This window comes from Montipora foliosa, chromosome 8 (assembly GCF_036669935.1).
Source record: "Montipora foliosa isolate CH-2021 chromosome 8, ASM3666993v2, whole genome shotgun sequence".
In the NCBI taxonomy this organism is placed as follows: domain Eukaryota; kingdom Metazoa; phylum Cnidaria; class Anthozoa; order Scleractinia; family Acroporidae; genus Montipora; species Montipora foliosa.
In genome coordinates, this window is record NC_090876.1 from 46,063,451 (window position 1) to 46,076,895 (window position 13,445).

The 13,445-nt window shown below is 40.0% G+C and overlaps 2 protein-coding genes across 2 annotated transcripts; one reads left to right on the forward strand and one right to left on the reverse strand.

Annotated features, from left to right (window-relative positions):
* The first annotated feature begins 1,354 nt into the window (after positions 1-1,354).
* On the forward strand, positions 1,355-7,354 carry LOC138012760 (formimidoyltransferase-cyclodeaminase-like). The gene is made up of 5 exons (XM_068859649.1): positions 1,355-2,945; positions 3,585-3,628; positions 3,740-3,878; positions 4,263-4,358; positions 5,728-7,354. Exons 1-5 carry the CDS (start codon positions 2,802-2,804, stop codon positions 5,812-5,814), a joined length of 510 nt encoding a protein of 169 aa, XP_068715750.1. The 5' UTR covers positions 1,355-2,801; the 3' UTR covers positions 5,815-7,354.
* Positions 7,355-8,945: 1,591 nt separating this feature from the next.
* On the reverse strand, positions 8,946-10,197 carry LOC137968879 (galanin receptor 2a-like). Its single transcript, XM_068815350.1, has one exon. It carries the CDS (start codon positions 10,195-10,197, stop codon positions 9,136-9,138), a length of 1,062 nt encoding a protein of 353 aa, XP_068671451.1. The 3' UTR covers positions 8,946-9,135.
* Between the last annotated feature and the right edge of the window lie 3,248 nt (positions 10,198-13,445).

The window sequence follows — 13,445 nt, forward strand, 5'->3', positions numbered from 1 at the left end:
ATTTCTTCACAAAACAAAGAAGATGCGCGTATTGAAATGCGCGCCGCGCGTGGAACAGGATTTGAAATGCATGCGGCACGCGCAGCACGACTTTTTTTAGTCATTGTGTTCTGCCGCCGTCATTGATTAAGTTTCCTAACAATCCCATTTAGTAAGCGAATAACTTTTATCGTACCCTTTCTTAGGTACTTAGCCATGGATAAAACCTGTTATTTATTTTATAACTTTCTTTTCATATGAAACTAAAGCCGCAAGGATTTCCAGTTTCGCGCATGTTTGAAAACTAGCAATGATATAGGCCGAGTACACAAATCCCAAAAAATGGCCAAAAAAGCTATCCGGAAATTCTCCAAAACATGTCCATAAATCCAAATTTTACCTCTAAAAATCCTGATTTATCCAACTATTTTTCGAAATAATCATACAATTTGCATAAAATGCGGGATTCTTTTGACCTGTGGTCAGATTGCATGCAGGCACTTAATGTTGCGCTTCCTATGCTTCCAGGCCTTAGAGTGATGCCAACAAGGCATGCAGGGAACGCAACTTATGGGCTAAACCGCTGACCAGTAATATTTGAATGGCAAGAGCCCGCTTGGACCGCCCTTGTCAATTTAACGCACGATTTCGATCGCTGTAATATTCATCGGAAAAGTCGTTGTATCGCACGCATGGCAAGCTCTGGAGTCGCGGATTACGAAGTGTACGCACGCGCCCTGCTAGTGGAAGGAGCTTCTTAGAACCACTCAAATCTGCTTTCATGCTATCCACTGTATTTTTCTAAACATTATCGTCGAAAAAAATCTTTAAATTTTCTAAAAACCCCATTTGACTCTAAAAATCCGGATTTTTACCAATGGCAACAGGGTGGCCAAACTTATGCAACATGTTGTGCCCAACAATGTTTGCAAGATGTTGCGTTGAAATGTTGCGAGGGTTTGGCCAGGCCTTAATATCTACAACAGCTACGTCGACAAAAACGTCACTCTCAAATGAAAACTTTGCTTTAGCGTAAGTCGCGTCTTAAAATGTACAGGGCGAAGTATCCTAAAAGTAATTAGTATCACCCAACTAGTGGACTAATGCAAATCCTGCATTTTGTTTGGCTACGCTAGTAGAGGACTATTAGTAATAGTCCTCGAGTAGCGAAAAGCGTGACGCTTTTTTTCGTTTTATTCCCAAATAAATATTTCTTCAACTTGCATTTGCTAACTTTATTATTGCCTTTTCTGTCCGGCTAGTTGGGTGATACTAAAACAATTAGACCCTTCGCCCTCAATGCATGGCCACGGGTCAAACATAGGAAAGCTTGACAAATTGGTAATACAGACAACGTCATAAGCGCGCCCCCCCCCCCCCCCCCCCCCCGCCCTGAGGGATAAGCAGCTGCATTTGCCCTAAGCTAACTGAAAATAACACTAACCTTCACCCTTACCTCATTGTTGGAAATGCGCAGAGAAAGGCTTAAGCCGTGATCACATCAGGTCTCGATTGTGATCGAATTATAATCGAATTAAATATGAAATGGGTTCACATCAACTAATTACAGTCTCTGATTATAACTGGATTATAATTACTTAAAACAACCTCAAGGGGGTTGTTAGAAGTAATTACAATGCGTAATTGAACAGAATGGTGAACACTCGGTGGTATGAGCAGACGAAACTTCTAATCGCTTTAAGATTTGGATTTGTCATTTTCTGTTCTCTGAAGCTATCCTTGGTTCTCTCCTCGCCTCAAGCATGGTGATGATGATCTTGGCAGCCACGCGATACGGCGCCATTTTGTCTCACACTGCGATGTTACCCTATTGTATTTGAATTTTCGCAGATGTGAACAGAACCATAATTGAATAAAATTGAATGGAGTATGATAGCCTGAATTATACTTCCATTGATCATAATTAACGTTGAGTGTGAACACGGCTTAAGACTTAAAGAGGCACTTCGTGTTAGATGTCAAAATTGGGCGTGCATCTGATTGGGTGCGTTTTTGGACATAATTGGCCGGCGGAGTCGTAGTCGGAAGGATCGGCGGCTTTACATTCCAATTTCAGGTAGATCTTCTCCATTCGGTGGCGATAACCAGAGTTGATGACAGTTAGCGCAGTAATTAATGATCCCAACCGACGCTTTCTAAATCAATCTCCATAAATGAATTTAACCAAGTTTAAAGTGGTACTACGACCAAAAAACACAATTCTTTTTTTTTCTTTGGATTTCAAAACTATGTTAACTAAACACTGACCCAAGTTTGAAGTTCTGATTTGAAATAGACACCTGTTTATTTTAACTAGAATTTTCTTATTTATTGGTCCGCCATTACTAACTTTAAAATCTTGAGAGAACTGGGTCGAGGAGAGAATGACGTCAAGACTCACTATTTTAAGAATGCAATGCGTGTGTACGCGGCTGAATTAATATGCAACACGGGAGTTTCGGGCATTCCGACTTTTAAACCCGTGTTTTGCATATATAATAAATTGCGTTTACACGCTGAAATTTTAAGCTAGGGTGTAAATGACGTCGTTTTCTCTAGATACAACCCTCTGATGTCCAATCGGTCAGTTTTGAACGTGAGTAATGGCGGACCGTGAAATCCAAAACTTACACTCCAAATGAAAAGCCTTCGGATAAAACTGAAAGCTCAAAATTTTGCCAGTTAGGTGTTGAGCGAACACGCTTTCAAAATCTGAAGAAAAAAGGGAAATGATTTTTTGATCATAGTACCATAGTACTTCAAAGAACGTTTTTGAAGAATTTAGATCTTCACCTGTTCTCTAGGGTGTTGCCCTAGCAACTATGGTCGGCTGGCTTTCCTACGGAAACAAGAAATTCGAATCACTTGACTCACAGATGAGGTGTCTTATTCCTCCCTTGAGGCAAGCAATGCTGGACTTCATACCAATGATTGACGCTGATACGAAGGCATTTAGTGGATTCATGGTAAATTGTAGCCTGATTGAGCTAAAGCTTTGAATTTAGTCCTAAACAAAAGGCATCATCTCGAGGCTCTGGAGAATAAATGTAAGGATTTGTATGAGTTTATTCCCCAGAGCCTCGAGATGATGCCTTTTGTTTAGGATTGAATTTTAACATATCGAAAGTGGGCTATTCGCTTTTCGAGAGAAACGAAACTCACCCCAGACTTTCGCGTTCAACGTAGCGAGACAGTTGCACAATACAAAAACGGAGGAAATCTTTTTCACAAAGCTTAACGATGACAGTAGGATGAGAAAAATTGAAGATCAGAGGTTTCGAATAACACAAGGTTTCAAAATTGGTAATCAAAGGGCTAAAAATTCGCATCACTAATATTACAAGAACAAGTTTAAAACGCCGGGCGAAAAAACCCGTGATAGCTCAAATAATACATACATACATACATACATACATACATAGAGGCTTTTCAGGGCTAATGAAACACAATCAACGAAACGAAATAACGTAACAACAACTGTTGTAATAAATATTAAAAAAGTTAATGTGAAAAAGACGGTTCAAACACTTCTCCCGTCAAATTCCGAAACTAAAAATTAAAAGATTAAAACAACGTCACTAGCATGTTTTTTTTTTTTTAAACAGGAAGCAAAGAAACTGTCCAAGGGTACCCCGGAGGAGGAAAAAGTGTAAGGATTTTTATGACTGACCAGCGAAATTTTCAATTTGAAATCAATTTCTTTTCAGTCGGATACTACATTTTCCTCTAAGCATATTATCAATCGCTCTTCCGATCCCAGGCGTGAAAAGGCGTTACAAGACGGACTCAGAAATGCTGTCCAAGTTCCTCTCCTTGTCATCAGAACTGCAACCAAAGTGTGGAACCCGATGGTGGAGCTAGCAAAGGTCGGAAACGTAAACAGCAAATCTGATCTTCAGGTACGACATGGCCGAAACAAAGGCCAGGCCTTGGTTGTTCAAAAGGACAAGACTTATAGTAGAACCAAAATTGAAACGGTTATATTGTCTTTTAAAGTAGTTCATCACTCAAGATTGAGCTTGCAAACATTACACAGTTGTAGCTGGCTAACACATGGGCACGAGGCCCTCGCGTGAAATCGAGGCGAGTGGTCAGCTGGTCCAAGGTGGAGCCCAAAGCGTGCGCCCAACGAAAATATGCAAACCTGGACCTAAGTGGCTGTCAAAACAAAAGGGTTCTTATGTTCCAGCGGTTAGAACATTTGAAGAACAGAGACTGCTTTTCGACAGATATCTTCCCAATAAAACCGAAGGTTAAATTGTTAATCTTCTCTTTGGTGATAGGTTGGTGCTCGCAGTCTTGAAACAGCCGTGTGGGGAGCGTTTTATAACGTTAAGATCAACTTGAACGACATTACTGATGAAACATTTAGCAAGCAGGTTAGTCAAACCGAGTGAACTCCTGTCGAGTGCGAAAAGACTCAAACATGTGATCCGTACCTGAAGCACAATTATGAAAGAGATTTTAGCATTTCGTCCGTAACGCGACAAGCGGCCAGCTGCTGCTTATCATCAAAGCAAGCAAATTCTTCTATCCTCACTTTTGTTTCGTTCTTTTGACAAATTGCTCATTGTCTGTAGAGAACAGTCAACAAAAGCTAAAATGTAATAACTTTCTTTGATTTTTGGTAAAAAGCACATTTCAGCCATACGTTCCCCGTTCTTCGTAAGCGCTATGCTAAAGAGAGAGATTAAGTACAATACAATACAATACAATACAATACAATACAATACAATGTTCTTTATTTCGAGAGGGTAATACATGATTAACCCAGTAAAGAATTTTCTAACACATGGCCCTCTGTAACACAGAAAGATATATATATATATACAAAGACAGACCACAACACCGGGAACTACATGCCCTACCCTTTGCGACAAGTGTGCGGGTTCTTTTACGTCCCACAGAATTATGAACATTGAAGGGTTGTGAGACGGGACCTCCGGCTTATCGTCCTTATCCGAGAAGACTAGAGAGTCTAACCATTTGCAGATGTAATTACAAAATTTGCACTTTCTCCTCAGTTATTTAAAGACCCTGAGTGTTGGTCCGGCCGGAGTTGAACTCACGACCTCCCGCGTGACAGCCCGGTGCTCAATTAACTGAGCCACCGATGCGCGGTGCACGTTTCAAGGCAAAAAACGCCAAACTACACGAGGGCAAGGTGCTGTTTCTTAAAAAAGCTTGAAAATGTTCTTATCCCAACTGGTACGACCTCTCTTTTGATAACTTCCCCGATATCTGTAGCTAACAGAAGAGAAATTAGCTAAAATCTAACAAGTTTCTTTAAGTTTTGGTAAAACGTACATTTCAGCCTGTCGTTCCAAATCTCCTCCTTCTCTACTATATGATCCTCTCTGTAGGAAATCCTCCGAATGGAATTCACATGTGGGTTTTGACTGACTTGTATTCTCATGTGTATAAAGAAGTACACGGCTTAGGCTCAAATAATAGCCTTGATATGTTTAGCTTCAGCGCAGCCGCTATTTGGTTGCTATGATCGATCGTAGCCAGCTGCTGGAGAAGCGTCACGGAACGTCTTGGGAAGCATTGCGTCACGCTTCTCTAACAGGCTATGATCCATCATTTATTGATCTATGTTAATTGTCTGAACCGTCAGGCACTGCCCTGTTTACCGTACTGCTTCATGTAGCCCCGGAACTCAGAAAAGGATGCTTTATTGCTGATATTCCTTTAGATTGTGGCTTGTCTGAGCTAAAGTGACTCCTTTTGTCCTCATCTTGACAGGTTCTTGAAGAAGCTCATTCCTCTTTAGAGACCGCGCAGGAAAAATGCAAAGAGATACTAAATATCCTCGACAATAGAAAGTCTTGAGTTGCATTGCACAACTAGTTGCACAACTAGTTTGCAAAAATCGAGGGCGTTTTTAGGCTATTTAAAATAATTCTCAAAGTTCTATTTATTAACGCTTCATTTCAAGCATTTTCTGGTAATGGTAGCTCTTGAGCACGTCACACGGAAAACGTACTAGATGTATTAACAGCAAGAAACAACAAATTACAATGCCTTTATAGGATGTTTTGAACCATCCTCTAGAGACACCAATAACAATAGAGAAATGTACGACTTCTGGTTGACGAACAAAAGACGCTAATGAGAGATCTTTTGTTTTCGTCCACCAACATAGCGGCGATGACGTCACGTACAAACCTTCTATTTAAACTTTTGAATTCAAATTTAAGAAAATGGTTAAGAGTTATTCACCAAAGGGTACAGTTAACGAATCATAACAAGCGAAAAGTGTTGCGTCATTGCCACCATATTGATGGATGTAACTTATAGATTTCCGCCATGTTGACTAACGTAAACAATAGATATCTCATTAGCCACTAGCAAGTGTAGATGATTGTTAGGTCGGTAGCAAGCCGCCTATATATACTAACAGAAACCCATAAGGGTTGAAACGTGTAACGCACGTTCACAGCTTCCGAATATTCAGTGCGAACTGATTGGTTGAATGTTTCAGTGCTAAGTACCATATTTGGAAACCCCTCGCTCTTGTTGTTCCAAATATGGTACTTAGCAAATTGAATATTCAGAAGCTTTTTTCCCAGCACACAAGGGGCCGTTACACGTTTCAACTCTTATGGGTTTCTGATACTAATCATAAACATTTTAGACGAGAAAAGAAAACGGCAAAGGACTATATCTGTGCAGAACATTAAAAAAAATGCCATGAATAAGGCAATAATTTTGTAATGAGATACAGACGCTAAGTTTGTAATTTTAGGTAAGAACTTCTTAGTACAAGGCTTCCGTTCACATTGAAGTTGGTGCCGGCAACTTTGAATGTGGCTGAGGCGAAAAAAATTGTCTTTATGCGTTGTTACTTTTTTTCCTGTTTTTTTTTTTTTTTTTTTTCATGTTCATCTAACTTACAGAACAAAACATTTCTTCACAAAACAAAGAAGATTCGCGTATTGAAATGCGCGCCGCGCGTGCAACAGGATTTGAAATGCATGCGGCAGGTGCAGCACGACCTTTTTTTACTCATTGTGTTCTGCCGCCGTCATTGATTAAATTTCCTAACAATCCCATTTAGTAAGCGAATAACTTTGCCATTTATCGTACCCTTTCTTAGGTACCTAGCCATGGATAAAACCTGTTATTTATTTTATGACTTTCTTTTCAAATGAAACTAAAGCGGCAATGGTTTCCAGTTTCGCGCATATTTGAAAACTAGCAATGATATAGGCCGAGTACACAAATCCCCAAAAATGGCCAAAAAAGCTATCCGGAAATTCTCCAAAACATGTCCATAAATCCAAATTTTACCTCTAAAAATCCTGATTTATCCAACTATTTTTCGAAATAATCATGCAATTTGCATAAAATGCGGGATTCTTTTGACCTGTGGTCAAATTGCATGCAGGCACCTAATGTTGCGCTTCCTATGCTTCCACGCCTTAGAGTGATGCCAACAAGGCATGCAGGGAACGTAACTTATGGGCTAAACCGCTGACCAGTAATATTTGAATGGCAAGAGCCCGCTTGGACCGCCCTTGTCAATTTAACGCACGATTTCGATCGCTGTAATATTCATCGGAAAAGTCGTTGTATCGCACACATGGCAAGCTCTGGAGTCGCGAATTACGAAGTGTACGAAAGCGCCCTGTTAGTGGAAAGAGCTTCTTAGAACCACTCAAATTTGCTTTCATGCTATCCACTGTATTTGTCTAAACATTATCGTCGAAAAAAATCTTTAAATTTTCTAAAAATCCCATTTGACTCTAAAAATCGGGATTTTTACCAATGGCAACAGGGTGGCCAAACTTATGCAACACGTTGTGCCCAACAATGTTTGCAAGATGTTGCGTTGAAATATTGCGAGCGTTTGGCCAGGCCTTAATATCTACAACAGCTACGTCGGCAAAAACGTCACTCTCAAATGAAAACTTTGCTTTAGCGTAAGTCGCGTCTTAAAATGTACAGGGCCAAGTATCCTAAAAGTAATTAGTATCACCCAACTAGTGGACTAATGCAAATCCTATATTTTGATTGGCTACGCTAGTAGAGGACTATTAGCCATAGTCCTCGAGTAGCGAAAAGCGTAACGCTTTTTTTCGTTTTATCCCCAAATAAATATTTCTTTAACTTGCATTTGCTAACTTTATTATTGCCTTTTCTGTCCGGCTAGTTGGGTGATACTAAAACAATTAGACCCTTCGCCCTCAAGGGCCACGGGTCAATAGCCCATTCGTCTTCGCCTCATGGTCTATTGACCCGTAGCCCTTGTTAAATAGGGTACAAGCGGTTTCAGAGTGAGAATAGAATATAAAAGGCTCAAATTTGTATGCTCACATGGTCTTCAAAACCTCAAATTCGGTGACTTCATGACGTTGTTGTTATGGCTAGTAGTGCGTGTCGTGTTCCTCTTTTAGCCTTAGCTTTTCTTTATCATATTCCCTGTTGTATTGTGGACTACGGCAAGAAAAATGCACTGAAATGCGTTCTGCGTGTGGTATGGCTGCGTTTTTAGTGTCAACATTCAAACCTGCCGAATTGAATGTTTGAATTGTTGATTTGAAGGCTTGAATAGGCAAATAGACCTTATTCACAATATCCGCCATGTTGGATTTGCCTTTATCATGCAAATTAGCTACACTTCTGAGGGGGCAAACAACACAAGCTCGAGAGGTTATAACGAACATCTTAGCCACACAGATGATTTGTTTCATGTTCATTGAATGTTTATCACCTAAGTACTAAAATAGAATGCTTACACAAGTTACTTCGATGTTTTTTTTAGTGAAAAATGAGCAGATAACAAAGTAGAAAGTCAAAATATCGGAGGCAGTCAAAAGATATAAAATTATTATAAAAGATACTTAATTCAAATCCTAAAATGAAATTTTAGCAATGTTAATTCAATATTTCGACGAGCCGATTTTCCGCAATTTGCCTTTATTCCAATGTTTGTCCCCTAGCACAACACATGGCTAGTTTCCATGACAATTTGAAAACCAACATGGCGGCTATCGTGAATAAGGGCTATTGAATGTTGAATTGCCGAATGCACGTTTGAATTTTGATACTAAAAACGCGCCATACCACGTGCAACAGTATTACTTCTCATTCCTTAACCAATGATATTCTTGCTTTGTGGCGCTGTCATTGCCGGAGCTGTCGTCGTTGCTAAAACTCCCTATTCTGTATGTTGTTATCCCTTGGGCAAAAGAGCTTTTTCAAGAATTTACGAAAATCTTTCATCTGAACGAAGTAAATTACGACATTCGTCGAGCTATTCAACTGGCCAATGGCCGCGCTTGCGTATCGCAAAGTATAGTCTGTCTGAAAATCCAGAGATGACTGGGAGATCTGGTTATAAACCAGGAATGAGATATAGAAAAAGTTAATAATCAAATTTGTGATCGCGATTGTAACAACAAGGGTGATTCCTCGGATTCTAAGGGCTATTAACTTGGCCTTCAGTGCATCATTAACCGAATTGCAGGCAAGCGTTCTATGACTTCTACTCCACATTGCCGTGACCAAGGAAACGTTGGCGAACGTTATGAATAGGTATGGTGCAACGAATTGCACGGAGATGATAATGAACATCATTGGGAAGGGATAAGAGTGTTTCCGATACATGCAGATGATAGTGAAATGAGTGGCGTTGATATCCTTTCTTTGCCCCTCGAAAGTCACGGAAGAAAGACCTGCCCATATGATTCCCAAGATCCAAGCAACCTTCATCATTTTAGTCACTGAAGAGAAGCTGGAAGTTCTTGGTGTTTTTCTTGTGGACAAGTACTTTTCTAAGCTGATCACGACCATAATGTTAATGGTGGTGAATACGAAAACTATGGCAGAGTATCGCACCATCTTGCAAGTCCAACCACTTTGGAAGACATCGAATGATACTTGAATGCACGTAAAAGGAAGAAATATACTCGTGAATAAGTCGGACAGAGCTAAGTTCCTCAGGGATAAATGTAAGTTCTTCATAAAGCAGCTTGAATACATTCGGCCTCTTAAATTCTCACGTTTCTTCAGATTGTCATTTCGCAGGTAAAGGAGAAGAAGCAAGTTGCCCACAATTCCTGTCACTGTCATGGAAGTGAACATAAAGCATAGGGCAAGCTTCGCCCTGAATCCCGCCGGGGTAAAAACATAAACTGCTGATGGATTTTCCCCCGTGTGGTTTACAAAGCTGTTGTTCAGAGAAATTGGCCACGATTGGTTAACTGTCATTTTTCCCCAAATTTCAGCGACACCTCCTAAAGAGATAAAAAAAAATCTGTGGTTTGCTTCTTCAACGTTCAAACTTTCTCAAGTGGTGTAACCCTTTACAAATAGATGGCGTGAAAAGGGAAAAAATTTTGGCGTGCATTCGTCCAAAGCACGAGGATTTGCTGGTGCCTCGATTTCAGCCCTCGCAATTTGTTATTCGAACGCAGTCTCGAACGCAGTAAATAAATGATGGAATTATAGGTGGTGAGCAACCAATCTCTAGAGACACAGATAACAATACTCCAATGTGCAATTGCTGGTGGACGAAGAAAAGGAGCAATAATGAGAGATCTTTTGTTTTCGATGACGATGACGTAAATTGAAAACCACCTATTCCGGGTATGCTCAAGTCACCATCGTTAAATTCAATTTAAGCCTTGTTTGTAATAGTAATCCAATATCCAGGCGTTAAATGCGGTTGTTTCTTTTGAAATAATGGCAATTTAAATCGGACCAGATTATCAGGTTACAGGCATGGTAGTATTAAAAATTACTTTTCTGGTGGGACTTTCGATCAACGGGCCGCCGAATCCATAGCAAATTAAAGGTCTGTGGTTTCTCGCTCGTTGAATTAACCTCAGAAATTAAGAATTGGCTAATGTTTGTGTACTTCAAATTCTCTTTTCGCAGACTGCATTCTTTTTATTTCGCTCTGAAGCTGATAGTTAATGTAATTACGTAACGATGCTATTACGTGGCACGAAATTTGGACGTTACGTATGTGTTTTTAGAGAGCAATGTAATCGAAATGCTAACGTTTCGTTTGTTATTTCATCCTTTTACTTCTGAACGGAAAATACCTTTTTTCGCAAGGGAACAAATCTTTTTTATTGGCGATGTCTACGATGGTGTAAATTTTGGCTGAAAGAATTTTTGGGTATTTTTCCGTTCTCGAAAACAACGATAAGCCATGCCCAGAGTTTTTATGGGGTTTCTTACTTAAATTCAGAACATTATGCTAGCATTTTGCGACCATTTTATTGAGGCAAAAGCATTAAAGCACTTTTCGAGCATTTGATAGTCACGTTTCCCAGAAAATCATATTATTCCAGAGAAAATAAAAATGAAAATATTTCTTGACAGAAAAAGTAACAAACAGCTTTCTAAGGACAGTCAACTACTAAGTTATAGTTGTCTAAGTCTCTTAATTTTTTTTTATTAAAGTGCATGTTCAATTTATCACTAAAACAAACTTTTCCACTTTATTTATTCTACGAAATCGTCCTGAGCTTATTGTGCTGTTTATTTTTTTTTTAGAAACTTTTTATTGAAAATTCACTTTCTATTCACTTTGAAGGACAAGGAAAGTGGTCATAGTTCAGGGGCACCCGAAGAATCTGTTCCTCACATTATCTGTTCCCCAGAGGAATCTTGCTGGCTGGCAAAAATACAGGTGTTTCGATGAGCTGGCTGGGAAATTTATTATTGATAGAGGTTTTGCCCGGGAATTACTGACTTTTTCTAGCATTTCAACCCGAGCTGGCTGTAGAAACTCTGAAGACTGAGGACGACTAAAAAAAAAAAAAAAAAAAAAGAACCCCTTCCCTCTCCCAGAGAATAGTCACAAACATACGACGGTTGGTCAGAGTGATTGCGCTTGCGGAAAAAACCTGTTTTGTCTCGGTTTTGTCGCTTTTGTTCGTTCGTTTTGGATCGAGGGATTTGAAAGCGCGCGGAATTCCTGGCTGAGAAATAAATTTGATCAGCTGGCTGGGAAACCAATCAATTTTATCTAGCTGGCTGGGAAATTTCTTGTGTGTCTTGCTTGCTAATGTTTTCCCAGCAACACTGAAAAACACCTGAAAATGCCTTAATAACATTTATTTTCATTAACTGGGGTATAATAATACATTTTACAACAAATTGGTCGTTGGGTGCCCCTGATAGTTTGATCCATGACCGAGCAAGGAAGCAGAGAGTTTTAGTTTAGAATTAGAATTACGCCGGTTACAGTGCAGAAAATTGTTGAGCGGAAGGGCTTTTTGAGGTGTTAGACACTTGAATATCAAAGAATAAACAATAATGGGTGATTTAGACGATTGTACTTTGCTGTATTGAATACATTCACTTGTATGCGTTTAGTTGACAAACCACCTATACACGTACTTTTTTCAACACCGGTTCACACCCTGTTGAAGCCTTGTGTTATGAGCATTGCCGCGAAGCATTTCATTGACGTTTTTAGGAGAAAATCGAGCATGTAAGTGGAAAAATATTGAGCATTAAGGTGGAGCATAACCGAGTAGGGAACAAAACATGAGGTGCAAGTCTTTTTTAGCCTCATCAATTAAGGTAATTTTAGTTATTTTAACAGTTGTGTACAAACTTACGTAATTTAGGGATGAACAAATAAATTGAAATTGAATTAAAAGTACAGGATGGTTTTATGAAACCCACCCTCCCACCCCCCTCCCCCGCATTGTCCTTGCTTGCTTATAACAGAGACGTTAAGATCTACGACGGCGACGGTCGACGAAAACGTCACCTCAAAATATAACTTGGCTCTATCATAAGTCTTTCGCGATTATCTAGTCTCGTTCACGTCCTACAATATGGGCGACGTATCCTAAAAACAAATTGGTACAAACGGTTTCAGAGTGAAAAGAGAGAATGAAGGATTTTCTGTTGCATGTTTACGTTGTCGTCATAACCTCAAATTTGGTGATTTCACTTCGTCGTTATGCACCGATCAACTCGAAACTTCGCCCCCCCCCCCCCCCCCCCCCCCCCAAATCCGGCCCAAACTACAGGCATTTGAACTTTGAAGATTGAATCGCTCAAATTCCCATCCCCTGGGGCCAAAATAGTGTTCAAATGCCCTACCCTGTTGTCGGATTTGACTGTTTGCCCCCGACTTTTGAAGACCTTTTTTGTAAGCCAATCACTCAAAAATGCTATATCTCTTCCTTTAAACTCTTGCATCTCGTTCAAACACGAAAAAAAAAAAACTCATTTGAAGCCTGACTCTTCCGGTTGAATTTTGCCCACCCCACGCAGGCAAAGGTCAAATTCCCCACTCCCCGGGCACAGAAGATAGTCAAATGCCCGGGGGTTTCCCGGGGGGGGGAGGGGGGATGTTGAAGTTTCGATTTGATCGGCGCATTATACTGAGGACCGCAAACATATACTTGCTAAAATCCGTGCTGCATGTGCAGCACGATTATTTATGGTCTTTTAACCATAGATGATATTGTTTTGTGGCGTTGTCG